The sequence below is a fragment of the Ochotona princeps genome, chromosome 2, assembly GCF_030435755.1.
Source record: "Ochotona princeps isolate mOchPri1 chromosome 2, mOchPri1.hap1, whole genome shotgun sequence".
Classification (NCBI taxonomy): Eukaryota; Metazoa; Chordata; class Mammalia; order Lagomorpha; family Ochotonidae; genus Ochotona; species Ochotona princeps.
This window is the reverse complement of record NC_080833.1, coordinates 26,266,376-26,279,204: the sequence shown is the minus strand read 5'-3', so window position 1 is coordinate 26,279,204 and position 12,829 is coordinate 26,266,376. Positions and strand designations below refer to the sequence as shown.

General features: G+C 42.3%; 1 protein-coding gene across 7 annotated transcripts in view; it reads right to left on the bottom strand.

Annotated features, from left to right (window-relative positions):
• Positions 1-12,829, bottom strand: part of ZMYM4 (zinc finger MYM-type containing 4) — a 142,458-nt gene that overhangs the window by 19,769 nt on the left and 109,860 nt on the right. For all 7 annotated transcript variants that reach the window (XM_036494471.2, XM_058678708.1, XM_058678712.1 and 4 more), the window contains 2 exons: positions 6,022-6,193; positions 5,742-5,837 (listed from right to left, as the gene is read on the bottom strand). In XM_036494471.2, coding sequence (XP_036350364.2) covers positions 5,742-5,837; positions 6,022-6,193 — 268 coding nt within the window. The remainder of the gene's footprint in view (positions 1-5,741; positions 5,838-6,021; positions 6,194-12,829) is intronic.

The following is a 12,829-nucleotide window of genomic DNA, read 5'->3' as shown; positions in this document are numbered from 1 at the left end:
CAGTTCATACGAAGGCCAAGATGGAGGAACAGGCTATGCCAGACAAGCACCTGCTGGAGCATGTGAGAGCTGGGTCTGGGAGTGGGCTGAGTGGGAGAACCTGGGAAACTCCGCCACAGGGCCAAAGCTACCACTGGTGAGCACATGTTCCAGACCTAGAGGTCAGGCAAGCTGGGCAAGGTAACCCCATCCATTGGCAAGTGTGTGGGTTAGTTTTGGAAGGGGGCGGATCGTGCAGGGCCGAGTAGACCTTAGCCTGCAGGTCATGCCAAGCTAGGGTATCACACCTACTATTTTACATGAGCCAGGGAGGGGAGCAGACTGGGCAGGGCCAGGTTGCAGCACCCGCCAGCGAAAAGCTGGGACTGGGGGGTGGGAGAGCTGGCTAGGTCAGGCCAGCTTGCAACATCCAAAGGCAAAGGCTAAGACAGATGAGGGGCTATGCCAGGCCAGTTCAGAGCAACCATTGGCACGTGTGAGATCTGTGGCTGGAAACAGGTCTGGGTTGGGGAGATAAGCGGATGCCCTGCTGGGTTGTGGTTCCCACTGGTGAACACAAGGGCCAGGGTGGGGCTGCAGTCAGATCTGCATATGGCTGCAGAATCCCTTGGCATGTGTGTGGGCTGAGTATGGGATGCGCCGGACTCCAGCACCCAGTGGTGTGTGAGAACCAGGGTAGGTGTAGGACGGGCTAGGCTAGGTTTCTGCCCCTGTTGAGCCATGTGTGAGCTGTGTCTGAGTGCAGACCAGGCTTGGCTGGACTGCAGCGCCCAAAAACAAGAACCAGAATGGGTGAGCGCCAGTCAGTAAAGACCACTGTTCCTGCTAGGACAGGAGGTGGACTAAGTAGGGCTGGCCCATCAGTGTGTGCGAGATCTGGCACTGGGAGGAGTTTGGGGACACACTCCCTGCAGGTGAGTACAAGAACCAAGATGGGGAACAGCCCAAATCAGGCCAGATAATGGTACCCAATAGCATACATTTGGCACAGGTTGGTGGCAGACCAGGCTGGGTCAGTCCATATCACCCGCTGGTGAATCCGTATGCTAGAAGGGAATGTGGATAGGGCTGGGTCAGGGAGCAACACCTGCCAGCCCACATGAGGCCTGGGACTAGGGGAAGGTAGGGCTGGGCTAGGCTGTAGCCCCCACCAGAGTGAGTTGGAATTGGGGGTGGGCCTGGCCTGGCCAGGCTATAGCACCCACTGGCACATGCCGAGGTGAGGCAGGCTGTGCCAGACAGGGCCGCAGCACCCAACCGGCACATGTGCATCCGGGGCGGAGGTTGGGGACAGACTCAGTGGTGGGGTGCGGGGGGAGGAGGGTCCCCATACTGGGCCACTACTCCCACTGGTGAGCATGAGAGCTGGGGTGGGGGCAGATCAGGCTGGGCAGGGCCACAACATCTCATGGACTACATGTGAGCTGGATCAGGGAAAAGCCAAGCTGGGCTGACTGTACCTCCTGGTACAAGCAAAAGCCAGTGTGGGTGTGGGTTGGTTGGGCTTTGCCACAGTGTCAGCTGGCAGATACTGGCACAGGGGCCAAATTCTATCAGGCACAGGCATAGCTTAGGCAGACAGTGGCACCTGCTGGCACAAGTGTGGCCTGGATAGTGGGGCTGGTTGGGATGAACTGAGCTTCAATGCCCACTGACATGCACGAGAGCTGAATGGGATGTGGGACAGACAGGACTAGTCTACCGTACATACTAGCAAGCAGGGGAACCAGGGCAAGGGTCGGGTCTGGTGGGGGTTTTTGTGGGTTTCTCTCACTAGGCTGAGCTCCCACTGATGTATGTGAAGGCCAAGTGTGCGGTGGGCAGGACTGGGCTCCAACAGCCATTGGTTTGAGTAAAATATGGGGCTGGAGACAGAACTGACCCAGCAATTGCTGCTACCAGTGTATGTATAGGCTGATTTGGGGCAATGGACTGTGCCGGACCCAGTACTGGCAAACACACACAAGAATCAGGTCTAGGATGGCCTCAGATGAAGATTATTTGGCAATTCTCTACCAACTGAGTTGCTGGACTCAGATCCCAACCATGGAGAGAATTGCAGGTTCCATGGTCTGACCATGGAGCGCATGTGTCAGAGTTGGGCCTCCACAGTGGCTTAGAGCTGTGGACAGCATATCCAAATGCACACGGAGGATATGGCAGTACACTGGAGCCTCCAGCGGACACCTGGTACATGGCAGAGGACAGAGGACAGAACAAAGTTATCAACTACCCCAGCCAAGCGTAGGCAGTGAATTCTCTGGGCAGGCAGGATCTCTAATGTAGACTGGTAGCCAGTGGATTCTGGAGAGATTTAATTGCGATGGGAGTGCTATGATCGCCAGCAATTCAGGACTGCTGAACTATCAAAACCTCTTGAGAAATTCATGATGTTGTAAATTTCTATTTTTCTTCCTGTTGTTGTTTTTGTATTGTGGCTTTTCACTTAAGGGGATGTGTGGTGACTGTGTGATACAGACTATCATGTCCAGATATGAGGATGTAATGCAGTGTGTATCTCTACTTTCAGATCAAAGATGGACTACTAATGAAACTATTAGTTGTATCTTGACAATAGGATGCTGGACTCTCTGTCATTGTCCATACCTGTAATGATGAACATGTGACTGCTTATGAAGAACTATGCAACAGTAATAATACAGGGTAATTTGGTGAGGGGGACTGGGCAGGGGAAATCCCATGGCCTATGGAACTGTAACATAGAATGAAGATAATAAAAAAAATTAGAATAGATAGACAGAGATCAACAAGGAAAGCTTAGAACCAGACAGGAAACGGTCAGCGCGGATCCACATATACCTTACTAGGTAGGACACAAAGATTAGTTACTCCTCACTAGGGTATTGAAAATTTCTCTGCACACCCCTCCTAAAACTGCTTGCACGTCAACTGTTGACAAAAGCCTTGTTAGAGTTATAAGCCAGTTTAGACTATCCTAAAATCTTCCAAGTTTGGGCCTGGCGCCGTGGCCTAGTGGCTAAAGTCCTCACCTTGAACGCCCCAGGATCCCATATGGACACCGGTTCTAACCCAGGTAGCTCCACTTCCCATCCAACTCCCTGCTTGTGGCCTGGGAAAGCAGTCGAGGATGGCCCAAAGCTTTGGGACCCTGCACCCCTGTGGGAGAACCGGAAGAAGTTCCTGGTTCCCGGCTTCGGATTAGCGCAGTACCGGCCATTGCACTCACTTGGGGAGTGAATCATCGGACGGAAGATCTTCCTCTCTGTCTCTCCTCCTTTCTGAATATGTGACTTTGTAATAAAAATCAATAAATCTTTAAAAAAAAGAAATCTGCCAAGTTCAACAAAATTATGCTTCAACACTACAAACTGCTAAATACTAAAATGAAAATAGATAGCCATTTTAAGGTGGATAGCAGCCGGTTCTGTGCACAAACAAAAATTGAAATGTCAATGAAATAGTCACAGGATGTGGTTAAGAACTTGCATTTTTTTAAATGTGTTGATTATTCAATACCATGTCAACTGATTCCATGGTGTTATAAATTGTTGTTGATGTTATGTTGGGGCTTTTGACTGGTCGGGATGATGTTCTGCCAGCTCTACCTTCAGACCAGAGATGGTCTCCCCAAGAAACCGCTGAATTTATCTGGACAACAAGATGCTGGCCTCTATGCTTTGTATATGTATGCAAAGAAAGAATCTTCAGTTGAACTGTGATACTGTAACATGGTGGAGGAGGGCATGGAGGGAGGGCATGGAGAGGGGTTGGGGGAATCCCGGAGCCTACGAGCTGTGTCACATAATGCTACGTAATTAATAAAAAATAAAAAAGATAAAGTAAGAAGAAATCAAAAAAAAGGGAGAGAAAAAAAAAAAAACACCTTCCAAATAATGTAACACCTGCATGCCCCAGGAAATGCTGCAATGCACTATTGCATTTGCTAAATCACAAAGATCGAAACACTTATGGGACATGAGTGAACAGATGACACGGACAGGGGAGGGAAGATCGTGATGAGCCTCACACATCATATTTTGTAAATGACAAAGAGCTAAACTAATTTTTATCAGGAGAGGTTTCTAATTTGATCCGCAGAGACCTTACAACATGGGATTAGAAATAAAATACTCACTCTAGTGATTGCAGTTCTGAATTTAAATAGACTTGTAAATTTTCAAAGTTAAATCTGGGCTTCCCTGAGCTGGCTAATGAAGGCAAGAACCATGTTTGACCTTCTCACCCGAGGACCTAACACCATCCTTGGGACATAACAGATATGCAGTTGAGCATTTTCTGGATGAACAAGTAGTAGAGATGTTTGTTACATCAGCTACGGCTGGCACATTTAGACATAGTAGTTACATTTAGACATACTAGTCTAAAACAAAATCTTCCACTTTTTTGTTGCCCTTCTTTTTTTAAAGCCAAGAGTGCTATGGTTTGAAGTAGGCAGTTAAGAACCAAAAAAGGCTTGATAACAAGATTTATTTATATCATCTTAGAGGAGAGAGATTATATTTGATCTATAGGAACTCAAAGAGTTAGTCCTGGCCCAGGGTAGCAACTAACTGCTCCAATCAGCAGGGCTGTATGTTCCACCACACCAGCAGAACAGGATATGCTGAAATGAAGCTTAGAATGCTTACAGTCACCAGATGTGACAAAGTATAGTTAGAAAAGGGCAAAGAAAACACCAAACAAAAACAATCTGGTGACATGGACTTACTCATCCATTCCCACCCTATTTCATTCCACAAACACTATATTCAGGATCTTTAAAAAGCTCACGGAAAATGCGTATTATGAAAAAACTATGCATGAATTTACAATTTTAAATAAATTCATTTTAAAATAATATACATTTTATTTGGAAGTGAAAGCCAGAGCCAGAGAGACAGACAGATGGACAAGAAAGAAATGTTCCATTTGCTGGTTCACACCTGAAATGTCTACAGGGGAGTTCAATGTCAGTCTCCCACACGGGTGACGGGGACCCAGCTATCTGAATCCTCACCTGCTACCTCATAGGGTATGCATTAGTAGGAAGCTGGAATGGGCAGTACAGACAGAATGCAAACCCAGAACCTAGGTATGGGACACAGACAATCAAAGCAGTGAATTAACTGCTACACAAGACATGCGCCCCCAAGATAAAACTTGGATTTTAATCCCACTTTCCCATGAACTTCTGGAAGTATCTTAACATCAATATCTTACATGAAAAACAGACAACAAAAAAGAAAAACATAAACTGGAAACAAAAGTTTAGAATAAAACATCAAAGTAAGTGAAAGAAGAAAGTTTTTGGTTTTTAAATTATAATAACTGTTGCTTTATTTAAACTCAAATTTCTTGGAAAGTTAAAGTGAAACCACACACAATGTCAGTTATATAGATCTCATTGACAGAAAACATTCATATATAAAAAGCAAGGCATTTCCAGCTATTTTCCCCCGAAACAAAAAGAACAAATGCTGTGTTCCAATGAATTACTATAAAGGCAAAGCCCTCAAGATGACATAGTGTCACCACTTCCGTTGTCAAGAAATAAAACAAAATGTTTTATATTTGTATAATGAACACACACTCAGAATAAATAGCATTCTATATAATAACCTCTTTAAAATTGGAGGTAAAATATGAATATCCTTCCTTATTTTAAGACCTACCAATTTTAAATAATCTGAAACATTCAATAGAGAAATGAACTCAATAGCATCAACACTGCAGGCCAAATGAAGAGAAACAAGCCTTACCTCTGCAGCCTGGCTCAGAGGATTCCTGAGGCAGCATCTGGTCCTGAGCACTTCCTAAGGGGTCAGAACATGGGCTAGAAGATGCATGTTCAACTCCTGACGGGACAGAAAAATAAATGACAAGTAAAAATTAAAAAGGAAAGAAGATGAAGTAAAACTCAACTTTAAAAATTCTATGGGGTTTCTGAACTGGAATTTATCTCTACTGAGTAGATTTATGACCTGCTCATCAGCATTTCCCCCACTTATATCACGATACAAATTCATGTCGTATATTTACCTCCACATTTTAGATCCCCCTGTTCTTCCTTGGCATTTTTCCACTGAACCCAATTCTTCCAGGCATTTACCCCATACATGTATTTCAGTGTCATCCCAGACACTGAACACCCTTGAAAGGCTCCATGAATGAGACTCCTGGGCTCCACAGCCACTATAGACTTCTTCCGCCCCTGAAAGAATGCCAAAAATTTACAGAATATAAAATTTAGCTTTGGGACTTTAAGAATCAGGATGCACAAAGCTGAAATGGCATTAATCAACAGAATATAGAATTTATTTGTATTTTTAAAATACTGAGTTATCAGAGAGGGGAAAATCTTTAGAGAATCCAATCTATACAAGGAAGAGAAATATATTAAATGCTACTACCACTCAAAACTATTTCATGTACCACATGGAAAGATTATATTCTGAGCTATAACAAGTCTGAACAAAATTTTCAGCTACAATGGAGCTAAACATGCCAAGAAAATTCTCTGAAACTTGCAAATTAAACAACACATATAAATATTTCACGTCTCGGAAAAAAAAAAAAAAAACCACACAGCACAAGGGAACTTAGAAACACCCCTGAAGTTAAATAAAAATGAAGACTTCCATTGTGAGGTTGTATCAGCACTCAGAGGAAATTTCTACTAAAATGTTTATATTATTTTTACTTTACATAGAACATTCCAGGTGTCATCAGTCTTCACATTTCAGAGGTAATGCAAATGGCAGGGAATCCAGGTTGGGGTGGGGATGGAGGAAAGCGAAGTTTCTATGAAAAATGGGAGGAAAAAGTCTAAAACCTATAACCCGAATTTCCATCTCATGAAACCAGAAAAAGACCAGTTTAAAGCCCAAACTAAACAAGTAAATGATTAAAACAGGTGAAAAGTTGATCTCTTTAAACGATAAAAAAATCAGAGCCAGCTCTCTGCTATTATTCCTGGGAAAGCAGAGGATGGCCAAGATGGTGCTAGGGTTTGGGCCCCTGTACCCACACTGGAAATCTCCAAGGAGCCCCTGGCTCCAGACTTCAGATCAAACCAGCTCCAACCATATCAGAGCAATTTGGGGAATGAACTGGCAGGTGGGGTACTTTCTCTGAAATCCTGCCTTTGTGAGTATCTGGGCAAACAGAGACACTAAGGTGGACTATGTCAACCAGTGGATTCTGGAGAGATTTCATCGTGGTTGAAGTGGTGAGATCGGCAGTAATTCGGAATTGTTGAACTACTGAAAACTCATGAGCAGGACCTCACAGCATGCCTCACACTGGGGACCCTGGGGTGGTGTCAGGTGGCTATCCTCCATTCCAGGGTACAGAGCCATTTGGAAGGCTGGGCGAGGGTTCTCCTCTTATCCCCCCTGTTCCCCCAGATACAGGAAAGAAAAAAAGAAAATGTGGAAATGGTGATCTCACCCACTTTCCTGTAGCCTGGACCCTTATCATCCTAATCAACCATGTAAAAATCATAAAAAATAAGAATAATTAAGAATAAAATTTTAAAAGCTCTGCCTTTCAAGTAAACCATTAAAAACACATAAATGAATAAAATATTTTAAAAATTATGGAACCAATTCTCATGCTAACAGTTCCACCTGTGATCTAGCTGCCCGATAATATGCCTTGGAAAGCAGCAGAATACAAGAATATTTCAGTAAAATGCACAGTATAAAATATTGGCAAGAAAAATAAAAGATCTATGCTCATGGATTACATGATTCAAAAATCACTAAAATGTCAATTTTCTGAAAAATGGAGTCAGGACTACCCCAACTAAAATCCCAGCAGTCCTTTTCACAGAAACTGACAAGTTGATTCTAAAACTTCTAACTCCTCACTGCAACTAACTGTAAAATTAAAATGATCAAGAAGTTAGTAATGGTATAAAAACAGACACATAAAACAATGGAACTGAAAAAGTTTTACATATACAGTCGCTTGATGTTCAAAAAATTGCCATTGTGATGCAATGAGGAAAGCATAGTCTTCTAAGAATGGTGCTGAAGCAGGTAGGTGCCAATCAGCCAGAGTGAATCCTAACTCCTGCCTCAACTCACATGTGAAAACGATCTCAAATGTATTACAAACACAAAGGTTGAAACTACATTACTAAGAGAGAATCAAGATGGCGGAATAGGGTAAGGACACGTTCTAACAGACAGAAAAACATTTAATCAGGATGAAGCAGAGAGGACATATTTCAGGAAATAGGAAAGGACAAAACAACAGCAGAGGGGTACCTGGAGACTGACAGACACAGGAAAGCAGTGGGCACAGCAGTGTGGTGTTGCAGTGACTGATACTGCAGCACAGCGATCTGACCTCCACCAGCAGCCAGAACTCCACCAGCAACCAGGTGGGAAGGGACTTTCACCGGGAGCTTGGGAGGTGAACTCAGACAAAGACCTGTCCATCCTGCTGGTCCATTTCATTTGACCAAGAGCAGAGAGAGAAGAGCAGATCTCAGACGGGCAGTGCGAGAACAGGGTGTATTTCACAGCCCGGTCAGCCCCCTAGAGCCAAAGCAGGCGTCATTTTGCGTAAGGGGGAAAGGGCAAGAGAAAGGACTGAACATGCGCTGAGCTGGGAGTGAACTCATTTCTGACTCTGAACTGCAACGACATGGCATTCTACAGGTTCTACCTGGGGCAGATCTGGGCAGTCCTCGGATCTGACGGCCAGCAGATCAAGAACTGTAGTGGTGATATGTCAGGTGCCATTTTGTACAAGGTGGCCATAGCTTTGGGACTGCAGGGGACAACAATAAGCTGTGCATGTGCTGAGCTCGTGAGAACTCGCTGACGTCACTGGATTGCACTGGTCCCACAGGAAAATAATACCAACTGTGGCATCGTACGGGTCAAAATAGGTCCATGTGGCACCCAGACCTAACGTCCAACAGGTTCCGACAAGATCACAACCACCAACAACATAGCTATATAGGACACCTGGTGTCTCTCTAATCCTGGGACCTGCTCCAACCAGAAGTGGGAGAAAGGTTGCAGAGATAACAGTGCAGCCTCAGCACAGTATCCTAGGAGGTGGAGAGTGGTGAGCCAGGAGCTGGGGCTGTGGAGACCACGGTGGAAATCTGACATAAGAATTCAGACCTGGAACTCACTGGAGGTTGTGGCACAAGTGGCTACAAGCAAAAAGTTGTATACCAACTGCAATAAGTAAAATCACATTGTAGACCTGTGAGTGACACAGCTTAGAAACCTGCCCCGAGGAGAAGAATCTGCTAACCAGAAGTACAATGATCAAGAGCAAAAGAAGAGACAAAGGCACAGTGAATATTACTGAAGACTCCCCTGCAAAGGAGCAAAACCCTATGCCAACCTCAGAGTTAACTGAGGAAGACATCGAGAAAAGGGGGCACACAGAATCCATAAGACTCATTTTAAAGATTCTGATCAACAATGAGAAGCTCATGCAAGAGTTCAAAGAATTTAAGGAAGCAATAAAGCAAATCAAGGCTAGTGTATCAGAAATTAAGAACACAGTAGAGCAAATTAAAAGTACAGCGGAGAGTCTCCAAAATACAATGAAGGAAGCAGAAGAAAGAATCTCAGAACTGGCAGATATTTCCTGTCATCAGGGGGAAGCAAACAAAAAGCTGGAAGCAGAGGTGGATGAGGCCATAAAAAGTATTCAAGAATTGAAAGACACTATTAAGAGGCCAAATATAAGAGTTATGGGAGTCCCAGAAGGTGCAGAAAGAGAAACTGGGATTAAAGGTGTATTTAATGAAATAATAAAGGAAAATTTCCCTAATCTAGAGATAGAATTGGGAAACAAGATCCAGGAGGGGCACAGAACTCCCAACAGGCTTGAACAAAAGTGATCTTCACCACAACATGTGATAATCAAGCTCTCTTCAACTGAACATAAGGGAAAGACCCTTAAATGTGCACGTGAACAAAATCAATTGACATATAAAGGAATGCCAATTAAACTCACAGGAGATCTCTCACAGGAAACTCTACAGGCAAGAAGAAAATGGAATGACATATTCCAGACTCTAAAAGAAAAAAATTGTTGGCCTAGGATAACAGCAAAGCTTTCTTTTGTCTTTGAAAATGAAATAAAATTCTTCCACAGTAAAGAAAAGTTCAAAGAATATGCCTCTTCCAAACCTGCCCTACAAATGATACTTCAAGATGTTCTCTTGACAGAGAAGAGGAATAGCACCTACCAAAACCAAAGGCAAACAGGAAGAACATCCCAGTAAAAAGACAACAGAAGACTAAACCAATGAACAACCCATTCCTAAAATGACAGGACCAAAGTACCACCCATGTAGATGAAACTCTGAATGTAAATGGCTTAAACTCAATCAAACGTCATAGATTAGTAGACTGGATTAAAAAACAAAACCCATCTGCTTATTCTCTGGAGGAGACACACTTCAACAAAGATCAGCGGAAACTATATCACATGGGTTTTGTTGTTTTCTGTTGGTTTCATCTCTTCAAAACACTTTCTTCTGATTAAATCATTCAATGACTCATGGATCATGCAGTGAGTGGCATCATTTTCAAGAAGGTTCTTGATTTTCATTCCTTCAGCTACACATTAGTCATTTAATAGCATGTTGTTTAACTTCTTGGTGTTGTTAATTTCTTTTTTTCTCCCAGATGTTGATTCTGTTTTGTGGCTCTTCATTTCAGGGGATGTATAGTAGCTGTGTAATGGAGACTGTCATATCTAGTAACACGTTATTTAACTTCATGGCATTGTAAATTTCTATTTTTCTTTCTATTGTTGATTTTGTATCATGACTTTTCATTTAAGGGGATGTACAGTAGTTGTGTAATGGAGACTGTCATATCTAGTAACATGTCATTTAACTTCATGGCATTGTAAATTTCTATTTTTCTACTGTTGATTTTGTATCATGACTTTTCATTTAAGGTGATGTACAGTAGCTGTGAAATGGAAACTAACATTCAGATGTGAGGATGTAGGGTGGTATGCATTTCTGCTTCTAGACAAAGATGGACTTACAATGAAACTGTTTACTATATCTTGACAATAGGATTCTGGACTCTCTGCCATTGTCCATGCCCGCAATGATGCACATATGACTGAGTATGAAGATCTATATGTTAGTAATAATATAGAGCAACTAGGTGGGGGGGAAGGAATTGGGGAGGGGATAAGGGAATATGGAACTGTATCATAAAATGATAGCAATAATAATAAAATATAAAAAAAAAAAGAAACGAAACTACATTACTCGTAGGAAAAAAACCTGGAAGAGTATGTTAGGCAAAATGAATTAGGTATTTAGATGGAAAATTAAAAAGTATCATCCATAAAAAAGTAAAGTTAATAAATTACACAAAAGTATTTTGCTCACTTAATCACTAGTTTTGTTCACTAACTCACAAAATTATCACAGAACTATTATTTGACACATAAATTATATTCATAAAAATACACAATTGGCGTATGACAATCAAACCTAAAAGAAATTTTTAAAAAATCAGTAAAAAAGATCTGAACAGACATTGTATCAAAGGAGACACACACATACACAGGAAGATTTTGAACATCATTGGTAATCAGGCAGACAAACAAAAAGCAGACACACCTCCGCACACTCATTTAGAATGGCTGGAAGTAAACACTGACAATTCCAAATGTAGAGACATAATGGGCCTTCAAAAAGTTCATATAAAAAGTACTACACAGAAACTGTGTGTACACTGCAATTTTTTAAAAAGAGAATGAACTTATCCTGATTCTACTGCTCCATGTACTTTTTGAAGTCCCATGTACACAGCTGGTAGAAACCCAAAATGCCTTGCTCACTTTGGAAAACACAGTATCCTTATGGTTAAAAATACACAGATTATAAAACCAAGAAATTCCATTTCTTGATATTTTTCTTCAAGAGAACCTAAAACATAACAGTCACACAAAAATTTATATTACAATGCTTAGAACTGTTTTATTCAAAACAGCCTCAAACTGGAAACAATCCAAAACTCTATCATGTTAAACAGATGAATAAATTACATTTTCCATAAGAGGAGAATCAAGATGGTGGAATAGCGTAAGGACATGTTTAAACAGATGCAGAAAGATTAGCAAGTGTGAAGCAGAGAGGGCACATTCCAGGAAACAGGAGAGAACAGAACAGCAGCAGACCCGGAAGAGGTTCCTGGTTCCTGGCTTCAGATGGGCGCGTGCCGGCCGCTGCGGCTCACTTGGGGAGTGAATCATCGGACGGAGGATCTTCCTTTCTGTCTCTCCTCCTCTCTGTATATCTGACTTTGTAATCAAATAAATAAATCTTTTTTTTTAAGATTTATTTTATTTTGATTACAAAGTCAGATATACAGAGAGGAGGAGAGAGAGAGAGGAAGTGGAGCTGCCGGGATTAGAACCAGCGGCCATATGGGATCAAGGCGAGGACCTTAGCCACTAGGCCACGCTGCCGAGCCCAAATAAATAAATCTTAAAAAAAAAAAAAAAAACAAACAAAAAAACTTCTCATCAACAACAAGAAGCACGTACGTAAAGCAGGCATTCAAGGAATTTAAGGAATATGTCACACTGGAAATGAATCAAATGAAAGCTGATATATGAGAAATGAAGAATAGAGTGAAGCAAATTAAAAGTACAGTGGAGAGTCTCCAAAATAGAATGAATGAAAAAGAAGAAACTCAGAATTAGAAAATATTTTCTGTCACCAGGGAGAAACAAAGAAAAAGCTGGATGCAGAGCTGGATCAGGCCATAAGAAGTATTCAAGAATTGAAAGACACTATTAAAAGGCCAAATATAAGAGTTATGGGAGTCCCAGA